At 42.3% G+C, this 15,276-nt stretch overlaps 1 protein-coding gene across 2 annotated transcripts in view; it reads right to left on the reverse strand.

The window, feature by feature from the left end:
* The window catches only part of Cfap52 (cilia and flagella associated protein 52), a 57,404-nt gene that overhangs the window by 16,367 nt on the left and 25,761 nt on the right, over positions 1-15,276 (reverse strand). Inside the window, exons 7-8 of one of the 2 annotated variants that reach the window (XM_008855735.2) lie at positions 7,409-7,509; positions 3,658-3,828 (exon numbers count right to left, since the gene is read on the reverse strand). In XM_008855735.2, the coding sequence (XP_008853957.1) occupies positions 3,658-3,828; positions 7,409-7,509 (272 nt within the window). The remainder of the gene's footprint in view (positions 1-3,657; positions 3,829-7,408; positions 7,510-15,276) is intronic. The other variant, XM_029557501.1, reaches the window with a different exon arrangement.

Genomic DNA, 15,276 nt, shown 5'->3' on the forward strand with positions numbered 1-15,276 from the left:
GTTTTTAAGAAGAAAAAAAAAAGAAAGGAGGAAAGCATTGGGGTAAAATAAACCATCTGGCTTATAAATTAAATTTTTTACTTAGTTTCTGCTAAAACTAAACCTAACCTTTGATCTAAGTACTTCTCAAGCAATTTCCTCATTTCATTATAAGCACATTTCAAAAAAATGATGAGCCAAGTTGGGCATGGTGGTGCACACAGGACTTAAAAAGAGTAAGTACTGGAACAAGACAGGAGAAGTAGCATTCCTGATTAACAGACATCAAGTCAATAGTAGAATGTTAATAGCTATTTAAAATAAGACACATTCTATAGCAATACTGCCTTCAGTAAATGAGTTCCTTCTTCAAAGAGGTGAGCTCTCATGGGGTATATAAATTATTCATGAACGTTAAATATCATGAAATGAATACCCTTAGAAAACTTTTATATATTTGTTTATTTATTTATTTATTTATTTATTTATTTATGTGTATAGGTGTTTTGCTTGCATGTATATAATTGTATATAACCCATGTTGTGCAATGCCAAGAGAGTCCAGAAGAAGATGTCAGATTCCCCTGGAACTGAAGCTACAAGTTATACAAGGTTGTTAGTCACCATGTAACTGCTGAGAGTCGAATCCAGGTCCCCTGCAAGAGCATCCAGTGCTCTTAACCACTGAGCTATCTCTCCAGGCCCCTTAAAGAACTTTCAAAACTAACTTCCTACCTGTGTCTTTTTCAATATATTGCTTGAAGTTTTGGTTAAAGTAATGAGACAAGAGAAAGAAAACAAAGAGAAACAAAAAAAAAAAAAGAAAGAAAGAAAAGTCAAAACATCCTAATTCGAAGACAACATGGTTCTGTACTTAAAAGACCCTGAAGATCCCACCAAAAAACTCATATTTGATACATACTTTCAGTAAAGCAGCAGGATACAAAAATCAACATACAAGCCACGTATGGTGGCACACATCCGTAATCCCAGCACTTGGGAGGCAGAGGCAGGCGGATCTCTGTGAGATTGAGGCCAGCCTGGTCTATATGTTGCGTTTCAGGCTGGCTGAAGCTACAGGGAGACCCTGTCTCAAAAAAAAAAAATTCAACATATGAAAACCAGTAGCTTTTCTATATGCCAATAATGAAATTGCAGGGGGGACTACCATTCACAATAGCTTTAAAATTTTAGATTAAAATGCCTAGGAATAACCCAATCAAGGATATAAAAGACTTTTAAGACTCTGGAGAAGAAAAAAAGACTGAAAAAGACACTAGAAGATGGAGAAACCACACTCATGGGCTGACAAATGAATCTTTTGATAATGACTGTATTACTGAAAACTGGGACCAGAAAGGGGGCTGGATCCTCTGCAAGAGCAGCTAGTGCTCTCAACTGTTGAGCCATCTCTCCAGCCCCTTGTTTATGATTATTTAAAACAACATTGCAATATTGTACTGATGGACCTACACCCTCAACAGGTATATTTACGAGAACAATAGCACTAAGGATTGGGGTGGAGTTTAAAGAAATGTACTCTTGCAAAATTCTTTTGCTGTATTTTACTTGAAACAAATGTCGACTCTAAATGGATTGATACATCTAAGACGAATATTGCCGTCTTTAGAGTAACCATTAAAATTAATGCAAAATTACATAGCTAGACTACCAATAAAGCTAGGGCTGGAGCAATGGCTCAAAGGTTAAGAGCACTTGTTCTTCCAGAGGACTGAGCCCAGTACCCATGTCAAGAAGTTCACAACCACCTGTGACTTCCGCTTCCAGCAGAGCTGATGCCTCTAGCCTCCATGGGCACCTGTAGACACATACACGTAGTATACACAGTCACATACACATACACACAATTAAAAATAAAAACAAATTTTTTCCCAGCATGGTGGTGCATGCCTTTAATCTGAGAAGGCAGAGGCAGGTGGATTTCTGTGAATTCAAGGCCAGCCTGGTCTACATATAGAGTTTCAGGCCAGTTAGGGCTACAGGGAGACCCTGTCTCAAAAAGACCAAAAACAAACAAAGAAATAAAAATAAAATACACATGAACCATGTCACATGTTTGCCTGTACACACACACACATAAATAAATAATAAACAAATAAATAAATAAATAAAATTTTAAACAGCAAAGAAAAAGAAGCCATACAAAATCTGAATAGGTTGACATCTATATAAAAAACTGAAATTATCGTTTTTAAATACATCCTTATGAGACTGGACAGATGACTGAGAGGTTAGATAGAGACTTGATTCTCTTCCAGAGGACCTAAGTTCTGATCCTAGCACTCATACCAGGTGGCTCACAACTTCCTGTAACTCCAGTTCCAGGGGATCCGAAGCCCTTCTCTGGCCTCTGTGGGCACTGCACACACTTGGCACACAAACACACAAATTAATAATTAAATCTTAAAATATACTCTTATAAAAAGTACTACAACCCAAAATTGTATATATTTATTTCATTAAAGTCCTTTTAAAAATGAGTTAAAAATAAGACAAATGAGTAAAAATGAGTTAGGAAATGGCCCACCTTCAAGTCCACTTTGATGGGAAGCACCAGTATTTGCCCCTCAGGAAAAATTGTAAGAACAGGACAGAAGGACTTGGGGAGCCAAAGCTATAATTCAGCATTCCAAGGACTCAGTTCTGAAATAAGTCTTGCATCTGTATAACACAGATGCGATGTTTTCAAAGTTCAAGCAAAACACAGGAAGTTCAGACAAAAAATTGTCTAACTTCATGGAACAGATCTCGCCAAAGATAAAAATGAGTTTCAAAATCAACTAGTGCTTCAAGAATCTGAAGCTCTTTTTAATGTCAGAAGTGCTGGTGGATACTTGTCTCAGGGAAGATTTACCATGAAAAGCAACCACTCTGCTCTGAGGGCCTCATGTCTACCACCAAAAAAGCCTTCCAGATCTGGAGGACCCTAGGGAGACCTACAAATGTCTGGAAAGAAGAGTGAAAAAAGATATTTCTGGGTACATGCCTGTACGCATCACCCAGGACACAGAACCAGAGAGATCAGGAGTTCAATATTCCAGGCTAGCCTGGACTACATGAGGACCTGTCCCAAACAAACAAACTCAACAATTTGAAAAAGATACTCCGATGCTTTTTCAGTTGGTATTGGGAACCACAGGAAAGCTGTGAGAGGAATATACCCTTGACATGATGGATTTACTTTAAAAGTCAACATTTTACATTTATTTGTGTGTGTGTGTGTGTGTGTGTGTGTGTGTGTGTGTGTGTGTGCTCATACATGCCAAGGCAGGCTTGTTGAGGTTAGAGGACAATTTGTAGGAGTTGGTCCTGTGTGTGTGTGTGTGTAAGGCAGAGGACAGTTTATAGGAGCTGGTCCTCTCCTTCCATTATATGGGTCCTGAAGATTGAACTTGGGTTGTCAGGCTTGGCGGCAAGCAACTTTACCCACTGAGTCATCTCTCTAGCCCCAAAGTCAGCATTTTAAAGAAGCCCAATTGGAAGCAGAAAACCAATGTGCCTTCATGGTTCTTACAATACAAAAGTCCATTAAAATAATTTGGTACATTTAAAAAGTCAAGGAAGAAAAGAATCATTATATTACTGGTTTTTGAAAGTACACGACTAAAATTAAATTGCACACGAAATCTCCATATTCTACGGTTCCTCTTCTGCTTACAATGGAAAGACAACGTCCTGGACAGCTTCGAAGTGACAAGTCGCTATGAGAGTCTCTTTGAAATCTATGAAGTTGACTCGATAGATGTGAGATTCCTCCGTCCCTACAAAAAACTGGTGTCCTTCGCCTCGAAGTGTAATAGAAGTAATGCCGCCCTGCAACTGAATTTTCCTGTAGGCAGAGGCACAAAAGTGAGTCACTTTTGAAGTGGAATCACTACACCACCAAATGTTTTGCCCACCACAAGCCTTGCAGAGGATTCAAATCAGTCTTGTGATTTGGGGCATGCCCTGAAGAAAGTGACACAGCCGGGAAGTGACAGGCCTGAGTTGTCTGGTGTTGTGCACCCAGGGTGAGGAAAGGAGGGTCAGGGTAAAGGAGAGCTCCATTAGGGAGGCTGGGTCTGAAATGGGGTGTACAAGGCAGACAGACTACTGGGTACAAATGTCCAGGGCAACCTATTTCTGAAAGATAACCTAAAATCAGTGGGATCCTTTATGTCAAAATGTGCTGTTGGGTCTAGAGAGTGGCTCAGCAGTTAAGAGCACTGGCTTCTCTCACAGATGACCTTGGTTTGGTTCCCAGCACCTACATGGTTCCTAACAACTATCTACAACTCCAATTCCAGGGGATCCAATGCCCTATTCTGGTTTCTGTGGACATTACATGACATGGGTGCACTTACATACATGAAAGAAAAACTCTCATACACACAAAATAAAAAGAAATCATTTTTATTTATTATTTAAAAAAATATTTTATTTTTACTTTTCAATTTTATTTACTGTTTTTATTTTATGTGTATGCGTGTATTGTCTGCATGTAGGTAAGTGTACCCATGTTGTACAATGCCCGCGGAGGTCAGAAGTGGCTGTCGGATCCCCTGGGACTGGAGTTACAGACAGTTGTTAGCTGCCGTGTGGGTGCTGGGATTTGAACCCGGGTCTTCTTCAAGAATAACTGGTGTTCTTAACCACTGAGCCATATCTCCAGCCCCATATTATTTTTATTTTATGCGCATTAGTGTATTGCCTGCCTAAGTATAAGTGCACCCATGTCGTGCAATACCCTCAGAGTCAGAAGGTGTTAGATTCCCCTGGAACTGAAGTTGTGGACAGTTGTTAACCTCCACGTGGATGCTGAGAATTGAACCCGGGTCCTCTGCAAGAGCAGCCAGGTGCTCTTAACTGCTGAGTCATCTCTCCAGCCCCAAAATAAAAATAAATTTTTTAAAATTGAAAGATGCTCTTATATAGTCTTGTCAAAGTTGGAAACAATTTCAGTATCCAATGGTAATAGAATGTTTAAATGATTTAAGGGACATCAGCTCATGGAATATTTGCCTAGCCTTTAAAATGATGTTTCAATGATTACGTAGTTTATATATGTTATATCACCATCGTCAAAATAGAATGTAGTAATATTTAAAATGTACATGGTGCTTACATGAAGCAAAAAGGACCCTTGCATATAAATTTATATGTAAGGGGTTGGAGAGATGGCTCAGCGGTTAAGAACACTGGCTGTTCTTGCAGAAGACCCAGGTTCGAATCCCAGTGCCACATGGCAGCTAACTACTGTCTGTAACTCCAGTCCCAGGGGATCTGATAGCCTCTTTTGCCCTCCGCAGGCATTGCATGACACAGGTGCACTTACCTACATGCAGGCAATACACACACACACATAAAATTGAAATAATTAAAATATTTTTTAAAAAATTATATGTAAAATAAGCATAGCTATTTCAAGATTTATTCAAGTAACAAAGACAAGAAAGAATAATAAAATGTTGGACCTAAGAGATTTCCCCTCTTTGAGCTTGTCCAGTATGTATGAGGTCCTAGGTTCAATCCCAGCAGAAAACAATGTTAATAGTGGTCATTTCTGCCAGAACCTTCAGATAAATTCAGGTTTCTCTCATCTCCTACATTGTTAATAAGTCTAAAGAGAAAGAAAATACACATGAACATTGTTCTGTAATTAATTTAGTTTAGACAATAAGAATTAAACGTAGGTTCTTGTGCAAAAAAAACAGGGGGAAATGCAATGTTCTAGAAAGATCTATTTGTTGGTGAGATACAGACTGTTAATAAAGAGAGGAAAACCACAAGTCATAGTGTAGTTCCTCCAGTAACCAGAGGTCTATGACTTTGGACCAGTTATGGGAAACCTCTGACTTGAATTCCTTCAACCGCAGAATAATCACTTCTCTCCAGGGTTTTGGGAAGATCAGAAGTGGGAAGATCAGAAGTAATGGAGGTGGTGGAAGTTAGCCCCTCAGAGACAGTCAAAGAATGCTGGCTGCTGCAGAACCTGTGATCCTGGAAGGGTAAGTCCTACAGTGAGGAGGAGGGCCAGGCATCTTGGAACTTCAGCAGCCTCCCATTCTAGTCCTCATGATTTCTCATGTGAGCTGTTCTATCAATTTGCCAAAACCCATAAATGTAGAAACTACTGTGTGCAGTTTAAGCCTACACTGTCACGTGGGATTGATTAGGAAGCAGCATAAACCGTGCAGTAATTGCTTTGAATCTAATTATCGTCATTACAATAGAAACGTTTGCAGTGAGAGGCTAGACTGAGGTGGCTCACACCTGTAATCTCAGCACTCAGGAGGCAGGGGTATGGAAGTGACCTTGAGCACCATAGTAACTTCCAAGGAAGACTGGGGATACACAAGACCCAATATCAAAAAAGGGTGTGGGGGTGGCAGAGTAGTGACACACCCCTTTAATCCGAGCACTTGGGAGGCAAAGGCAGGCTGATCTCTGTGAGATGGAGGCCAGTCTGGTCTATATGGTGAGTTCCAGGCCAGCTGGGGCTACAGGGAAACCCAGTCTCAAAAAAAATTATCAAATGAAAGGCAGGGAGGGAGCTTAATAAAACTAGGTAGCTGGGGGATGGAAACTTAGCTCAGTAGTGCTTGCCTAGGAAGTGCAAGGCTCTGGGTTCTGTGCCAGCAGAAGAGACAGGGAAGCACATCTGGCTAGCTGGTTAAGTATATTTACTTCATGTATCCAGAGTACGTGACACTGTCTTTTGGTTGCCTTCCTCCTTATTCTCTTTCACACACATATACAACTTGCTCAAATATCATTCTAACAAGAATGGTATTTTTGAGACAGGGTCTCTCTGTAGCCCCAGCTGGACTGGAACTCACTATGTAGAACAGACTGGCCTTGAACTCACAGAGATCTACCTATTTCTGCCTCCTGAGTGCTGGGAGGCATGCACCACCACGCCCAGCACGAGATCTATTTTGACCTTTGAATTTAAAATCACAACCTGTCCCCATGCCTCTTCAATGACTAATTCTCCTTACTCTATATCCCTCTTCCCTTTCCCCCATGGTACTGTCCCCCTTTAATGTTATATTTCAGTCCCTGTGGTTTCCCTGTGGTTTTAGTTAATTACCCATGGTCAATTGCAGTCTGAAAAGAAGCATTGCATGCTCTGGTTGCTAAGAACAATTTTTCTTTAATGTGTATTAAGTGTTTTGCCTGCATGTATGTAAGTGCACCCATGTCATGCAATGCCCACAGAGGTCAGAAGAGGGTTTCAGATCCACAAGAACTGGAGTTATGAAAGGATGGTTGTTAGCCACCAACTGGGAACCAAGGCAGGTCCTCTGCAAGAGCAGCCAATGCTCTTAACAACAGAGCCGTTTCTCCAGCCTCTAGTTTCTGGCTTTAAGAGAACCTCCCTCTAGTGAGTCTCCACCTACTCCAGCTTTGTGGGACCCAGAACTTACTTGATGGTTTTGTAGCTGGGGCTCTTGCAGAAGACTAGCACTCCGGCTCCAGAGCCCACCAACAAACCCCCCATTTTCAGGCATCTGATAGCTGTCACTCCCTAGGGGGAGAAACAATGCTGTGAAAGGGGCCAAAGATTAAAAATTAATGCTACAAAGCTAGGCGTGGTGGCACTAGCCTTTAATACCAGCACTTGGGAGGCAGACACCAGCAGATCTCTGGGAGATCAAGGCCAGGCTGGTCTACATAGGGAATTCTAGGCTAGCTGGGGCAACAAGGACATAAGGAGACCTTGTCTCAAAGCAAACAAACAAGAAATTAATTTAACAGGTGACAACAGGGAGCATGGCCAGGGCCACGTGAATGATGCAAATTATTTGGTGAAGTTCATGAAGGCACTGCCCACAATGTACCTCCAGGCCAAGAGCATTCCATGCAAGCACAAGTTCACGTCTTAAGAAGCAGCCTTCCTGGTCCTGCAGGAAGCAGGTATGCTCTCTCATCTTTCCCCCTTCAAATCACTGTGCATTTGAATATGCTATCTATCAACGAGCTTAGCCCCTCACATTCAGTTGCAGGAGCACAGCCGCAGCAAGGCTAGCCCTTCAGTTCACCATCTTTTCTACCACAACTTAAATCTTATAAAGTCAGAGTCCTTGACATCCAAGGACAACGCAGGAGATTTCTTATTGTTTGCTGATGATCCTTTCTGAGCTAAAGCATGTGGCACACAATCTTACCAATAGTTAGAAACGTTTCAAATTCCACGAAGTCTTGCAGATGAATGATGGTCAGTTCATAGTATCCCATAAAGTTCTCACTTAAAGTGTGCATGTCCACCATGGTTTGAATGTATGTTTAAAGTGTCTGTGTTGGAAATCTAATCCCCAGTGCAGTGGGGTTGGAGAGTCAAGCTGAAGGTCAAGTCCTGAAGCCTTTGTCCCCACAGACGGTGAGTTGGTTATCATGAGAGCGGGTTTGTCGCTAAAAGTGAATTTAGCCCAGCACAGTGGTGCTTACCAGATACTTGGAAGGATGAGGCAGGAAGATCTCTTGATCCCAGGAGTTCAGGTCAGCCTGGGCAAACAGCAAGACCCTGCTTCTTATAAAGAGAATACCGATAATAGTGAGTCTGGCCCTTTTTGCTTTTTTTGCTGTCAAGCTCCCTTGCTCTTCTGCCCTCCTTCATTGTTCCATGCAGCCTACTGACCTTCACCAGATGCCCATGCTGAGCTCCTGAGCTTCCCAGACTCTAGAAGCATTAACCAAATCAACTTCCATTCTTCACAAATTAGTCTTCAGTATTCAATTTTAGCTACACGAAACTGACAGAGACAATGATTAATATTTTATTTGAAAACATTCAATGATGGAGGCTGAAGAGGTGGCCTGGTGACTAAGAGCACTGGTTGCTCTTGAAGAGGACCCAGGTTCAGTTCCCAGCACCTACATGGGGGCTAACAATCACCTGTAACTCCAGTTTCTGTAGTCCCAGCACTTGGGAGGCAGAGGCAGGCAGATCTCTGTGAGTTCAAGGCCAGCCTGGTCTACATAATGAGTTCCAGGACAGCTGGAGCTAAAGGGAGACTCTGCTTCAAAAAGACCAAAAAAAAAAAAAAAAGACAAGAGGAGGCAATCCATGCATGGTACTGTAAACATAGCCTAGTGCACATGGTTGAAGATGTCATAGACCCTAGAGAAAAGCCTACTACTGTCACTTCCCTAGGCCAACATAATTTCTTACTATATTCTGAATACTTATCCTTATATCCACAGACAAGGGTAGTTCTCATCATTCATCTCTTTTCTTTCTTTAAATATTTTATTTTATTATTTTATTTTATGTGTATGAGTGTGTTGCCTGCATGTATGTGAGTGCACGCACCCATGTTGCGCAGTGCCATGGAGGTCAGAAGAGAGCTTCGGATTCCCCTGGAACTAGAGTTAAAGACAGTTCATAGCCACCATGTGGGTGCTGGGAATTGAACCTGGGTCCTCTGCAAGAGAAGTCAGTGCTCTTAACCACTGAGCCATCTCTCCTGCCCCCATTCATCTCTTTTTGCAACAGATGGAAACTATTACAAAGTTTCAGAACTTATCGAAATGCAGAGAATAATTTACTGGGGGCACCCAGCCCCAACAGTAACATCTACAACACAATCTCTACACCTAAGGCTCAAGGAACATTACAGAAGAGGGGACAGAAAGACTATAAGAGCCAGAGGACCAAGATGCCTGCTGCTAGTTAATGCATTCTAGACATGATAAGGGGTACATGAACACTATAAAGTATACTAGCCTAACAAAATCTGTATACTGACAAAACCAGTTGACATGCCAATATGGATGGGGGAAATTTCATGGGGTCCCACCTCTAGGTGAAGAGCCTATAGGCAGTCAATGGATGCTAAGGGAGTGAGAATCAGTTTTCTCCAGGAACTAGCTTTTGATTACCTCTAAGATAAAAGTGCCACTGTTGCACCAATAGAGATAATTTTCTGGGCCTGTCATCATATGGTTCATAGGCTTTACAGTTGGGTAGGACCACTGATTATTTTTCTCCCGTGGCAGCTTGCATAGTACCCTCTGATACTATGAGAGCTAGTTTTCAGGGAGAAGACTTCAGGATCAGTTCCAGCTCAGTTGCCCCAAGTCCTGTGTCCAAAGTATGTGTGTCTTCATCAATAGGGTCTTACCTTCAAATTCTGGGCAACCAAGGCCTGGGGCAATAGCCTATGTTATTTTAGGACTCTCTTGGACTACCCTGAGCAACAATTGAAGGAGATTTCCCTTGCCTGACACTGTGATTTTTGTCATATAGCCTTCAGCTATACACATACATTCACATATATAATACGTGTATTTTTTAGGCGGCTTATGAAATAATACATTTCTCTATGATTTTTCACACCACCTAAGTATTATTATTTCTCTTTCCTCTCTCTTTCCCTCCCTTTATTTTTATTTCTGTATATGCATGTGTATCTCTCTGTGTTTGCCACAAGAGTGTGGGTGCCCACAGAGGCAAGAAGAGGGTATTGGATCCCCTGGAGCTAGAGCTACAAGTGGTTGTGAGCTGCCTGATTTGAATACTAGAAAATCAAACTTGATTCCTCCAAAAGAGCAAGTGACCCTAACCACCAAGCCATCTCTCCAGCCCCAGAGTTTTATGCTTTATATTTAGATCTATGATTCATTCTGAGCTCATTTTAGTGAAGGGCTGACATTCGTGTCTAGATTTTTTTTGGTGGTTTCTTTGATTTGGCGTATGTGTTTTGGACATGTGGCGATCCACCTGAACCAGCATTTGTTAAAGAACGGTCCTTTCTTCATTGGATTATCTCTGCCCTTCTGTCCAACAGCATTTATAATATTTGTACAGGTCTATTTCTAGGCCTTCTATTTTGTTTCATTGGTCCATCAATTTCATTAAAACCATTCTGTCTTGATTAATGCAGACTTATGGTAAATATTGAAATCGGGTGGTATAAGTCATCCAACTTCATTCTTCAGTGTTGTGCCCACTATTCGAGGCCTTTGTTGCTTTGTGTAACTAGGGGTTTTGATTGCAATTACATTGTCTTTAAATTCAGTTGGAAGAACTGTTTTTGTTTGCTTGTTTGTTTGTTTGTTGAGACAGGTATTCATGTAGCTCAGGCTGGCCTTGAACGCACAATATAGTCAAGGATAACTTTGAACTCCTGATCCTCCTGCTTCTCTGTCCCAAGGACTGAGACTGGAGGCCTGCACCACCACACCCAGCTAGAACTGACATTTTAACAATATTGAGCTTTCTTATCCTTGAACATGGACCTTTTCTCTATTTTTTCTTTGATTATTTCATAGGTTTCTCATATAGACATTGTAAAACATCCCATTTTTTCTTGCTATCATCATCATCATCATCATCATCATCATTGCCAAATTCTTCCAATTTAGTGTTATATACCTAATGGGTCTATTCTAAGCCATTCCAATTCTTTGCCTTTCTATTCACAGAGCAAATATTTAAGTGGAGTTTCAGAACGAATAATTTCCCAAGATCATTTGATATTCAAACCAGACATCTTCAGAGACACCTCCTATCTTTTCATTCCACAAGTATGATTTTCTTTCCAACAAGAGGTGCTGTTGCATAGGACTGTCCTCCAGAAAACTATGAGCAGATGCCTTCCCAAGCTTGGTTGTACCTGCTTGCCTAGGAGCATCACAAACTTGTTGACTGTTGACCCTCTACAAGAAATGAGGGGCAAGGAGAGTCAGCCACGCCTCCTAACCAACCAGTTGGCTCTTGCATGAGGGGGTGGGGGGACTAAAGGTATATAAACAGAGGAAGCATTAGGGAGTATCTCTCTCCATTTTGTATGGCTTTTGGGAGGTTATGATCCATGCCTGGATAAAGACTCTCCAGTGCTGCCTTAGGGGGAGTTAAGCAACCACACACCTGTACGTAAACCCTCAACCACTGCTCTTAAGTAAGCCCAATAAACTCACTGATTTCCCAGACTGCAGTTTGGTGAAATTGTACCTTGGTTTGTCATAGGGACCAAGGGAGGAGGGGGCTGGACATTGTATGCACCTCCGAGAAGGAATTTCACCACAATTGGCATAGTCTGCAGGGTTCGACAAAACTGAGGATGGGTGTGGGAAGAGCAGTGGTGTTGTCTCTGATCTCAGGAAGGAGACCAATAACCAAAGCAAAACTGGGTGAGGGGTGAGGGGAGGGTGTTAGCAGAGGAAATTTTTACATGGTGGGCTGCCCCCATAGGGCTGGTGGGGGTATAGTTGCAGTGGCATGGGTAGTGTAGAGGGTAGCAAGAGGTGTAATTGGGGTGAGGCCACCTAAATGGATGATGTCAATGGGGGGGGACTCCTGGGATAGCAGTTCTCTTGTAGGTGGTATAGAGTGGCACTCTTGTTTATCAGTGGGGTCTCCCATGGGCGTATGGTGATGCTTTGAGAACAGCCGAAGGTCTAGACAGACATTATAAGCCCTGGGAGTAGTGCACCAGGGGCAAAAGCATAAGCAAGAAGTTGCAGAGGCAGCCTGGCCACTGCTATGTGTAATAAGAGATCTGTCCCAGGTTGAGTCCAAAGTCCTAAGGGAGACTGAAGGTGTAAGAAAGGAAGTGCCAGGAGAAAGGGATATGAGGCTGGCCTCTGCATAAAAAAGAAAAGGAGATAGAGGTGTTAGCCTACAGTTTTTTTAAAGCTTGGGGGACAGAAAGGGAAGAGAACCTAGATTAGATCAATAATACAAGACTCATCCTGGGACCCCAAAACCTGGAACCCATGGAAGAGAAAGTAGATAGTGATGAGGAAGGGAGTGATCTAGTAATAGCTGAAGATGCCCCTCAGGTTCGATCTTTAATAAAAAGAAAGGAAAGATCCATGTTTCAGCATGCTGATGGAGGCCTTAACAATGATTCAGTGCAAGAGACTATGGCAATCAGAGAATACTCTGTACTGGAGCTATTGGAACTAGGGAAGACTTTCAAACAATGAAGGAGCCCCTCACTACCTGGCTTATGAAGATATGGGATATAGGCACAGATGATATTAGTTTAAGTGCTGCAGAAGCATCAAAGCTCAACAATATAACCATCCACCCCTCCTTGAGACATAGGCTACATAACCTGAGGCAGTACAGGGGGAACCAGTCCCTGATGGACTGGCTTGTATGGGCCATTAGAGATGCTTGGTCATCACCAGTGGAGATTCCCATGGTGATCAGGGGCTGGAGAACAACAGAAGAGGGACAGGCACCACTGAGAGAACTGAGTATGAGGAAATCAGTGCACGATGCCCAATTCACTAGACCACATAGGACTGTGTTCATCAGAGATTTAAAGATTTGATTCAGCGGGGACTTCAAGATCAGTGTGGAGCTTTAGTGGCTTTGCCGAGTCCCTCAGTTGGACAGGATCTTTATGAAGTAGGAGAGGCTTTGGCAGATCTAAGTGACTTAGACCATCATGTAAAATGTGTCTGCAAAATAGTAGAGCAACCTAAAAGAGATAGAAAAAGAGAAAGCAGAGAAAGAGGTCTGTTTGGGGTACTTGAAGGCAAATGTGGCAAGATTTGTGTCAAGCCCAAGTTCCTAAAGAAAAAAATGACAGAACGCTAAGAAGCTAAGGAGCTTCTAGAAGGCTTTAAAAGCTGAGGAAGAGTTCACAAAAGGCATCCATGATTAAAACACAATAAAGGTAAGATAAAAATTGTCTCAGGGGTGGATAATGATCCCCCCATATTAAATAGGGTACATTTCTCACTATGAAAGTGTGAGGCAGTTTGCCCAGCTGGGGCCTCCGCTTGCAGGCAGGTATGGTTGACAGAAAGACAACAGGTATGACTACAGCCAGGAGACAGAGCTAGGGCCTACCTGACCCAGGGAACCAACAGGTACAACAGGGCAAGAGGGGCCCTATTCCTCCTTGGCCCTGTATGGAGTCAGGCAGCTTGAGCCAGCCCCAATGAATTTATCAGGGATGGAGAAATGCAGAGAGGCTCCATGTAAGAACTGCAAGATACCAAATAAGTCCAAAAATGTAACTAAAGATAGTAAAGAAAGAACTAAATTAATGCCTCTTATCCATGCTATTGTACCCAACATGGATCTGTTGAGAAAACAATTGATACAAATGGATAAAATCTGAGGCTAGAGAGATGGCTCAGCAGTTAAGAACACTGGTTGTTCTTGCAGAAGACCTGGGTTGGAATCCCAGCACCCACATGGCAGCTAACAACTGTCCATAACTCCAGTCCCAGGGGATCTGACAGCCTCTTCTGTCCTCTGCAGGCATTGCACAACACAGGTGCACTTACCTACATCCAAGTGATACACGCATACACATAAAATAAAAATAATAATTTTTTTTAAAACAAATGAATAAAATCTTTCCAGGTTTTGTTAGACCTTGTTTATGTCTGATTTAGTACATAGTGTTAACCTCTGCGTGCTTTGCAGATATGGAACTCATTTGAGAGATATCAAGTACACCTGAAGAAATAAGAACAGAAAATAAATTCACAAAGGATATAAAAGCCAGGTATAGCTGTTAAATTCTTGGGAGCTTTATGGCTGGGCAAGGCACAAATATTATCCACCAGGATGGCTGGGAGAAGTCTACAACAGCCTGGGCCTATAGATGCCAAAGCGCAAACAGACATCGTATGAAAATAAAAATAAAGGCTCTTAAAAACTGCACAATTGTTAAATGAAAATTCCAGAACCAGGGGTGGGTTGCCCCACTATGAGCAGTTGGCCAGGGAGGCCCCCAAAATGATAAAGGCTATTGCCACTAATGTTGGTTGCACACCAGTAGATGGTAAGACCTTATTGCTGAAGACATTGCGTGATATGAGCATGGAAAGGAGAAATCGAGAATCTCCCCACTGCTGGATGGCTGCTGGTCATAGTGCCCTGAGGTGCTATGTAGAATCAGTAGGAGAGAATTATCCCGAAGTTCTGCCTAATGACAGAACCTGAGTGCTGCACTATTGACATACCAAGCAAGATGTACCTGCTGGCGAAATAGTGGCACAACTAGTATATGTACAACCAACACATTTCCAATTGGATTTAAGGTTCACTCCCTGGGGAAGAAAGCACATCTGGTACTGCAAGCCAGGACAACCCTTCAATGGCTGATGAAGTTATAGGCCCCAGTGGGGAAGCCACTGTAATTGTTTTGTTATGCCCATAGGTTACATTATTACAGCAGTCAGTGTTTGTGATGGCTAATCCTGGGTGTCAATTTGACTGGATCTGGGATTAACTGAAATGAGAGAGATCTTCTTGATTGGATCATCTGTGGGTGTTACCTTCTGATGGCAGCCCTTATAAAAGGCCATGGCAGAGGAGAAC

The sequence above is a fragment of the Nannospalax galili genome, unplaced genomic scaffold, assembly GCF_000622305.1.
Source record: "Nannospalax galili isolate Female #2095 unplaced genomic scaffold, S.galili_v1.0 scaffold146, whole genome shotgun sequence".
In the NCBI taxonomy this organism is placed as follows: domain Eukaryota; kingdom Metazoa; phylum Chordata; class Mammalia; order Rodentia; family Spalacidae; genus Nannospalax; species Nannospalax galili.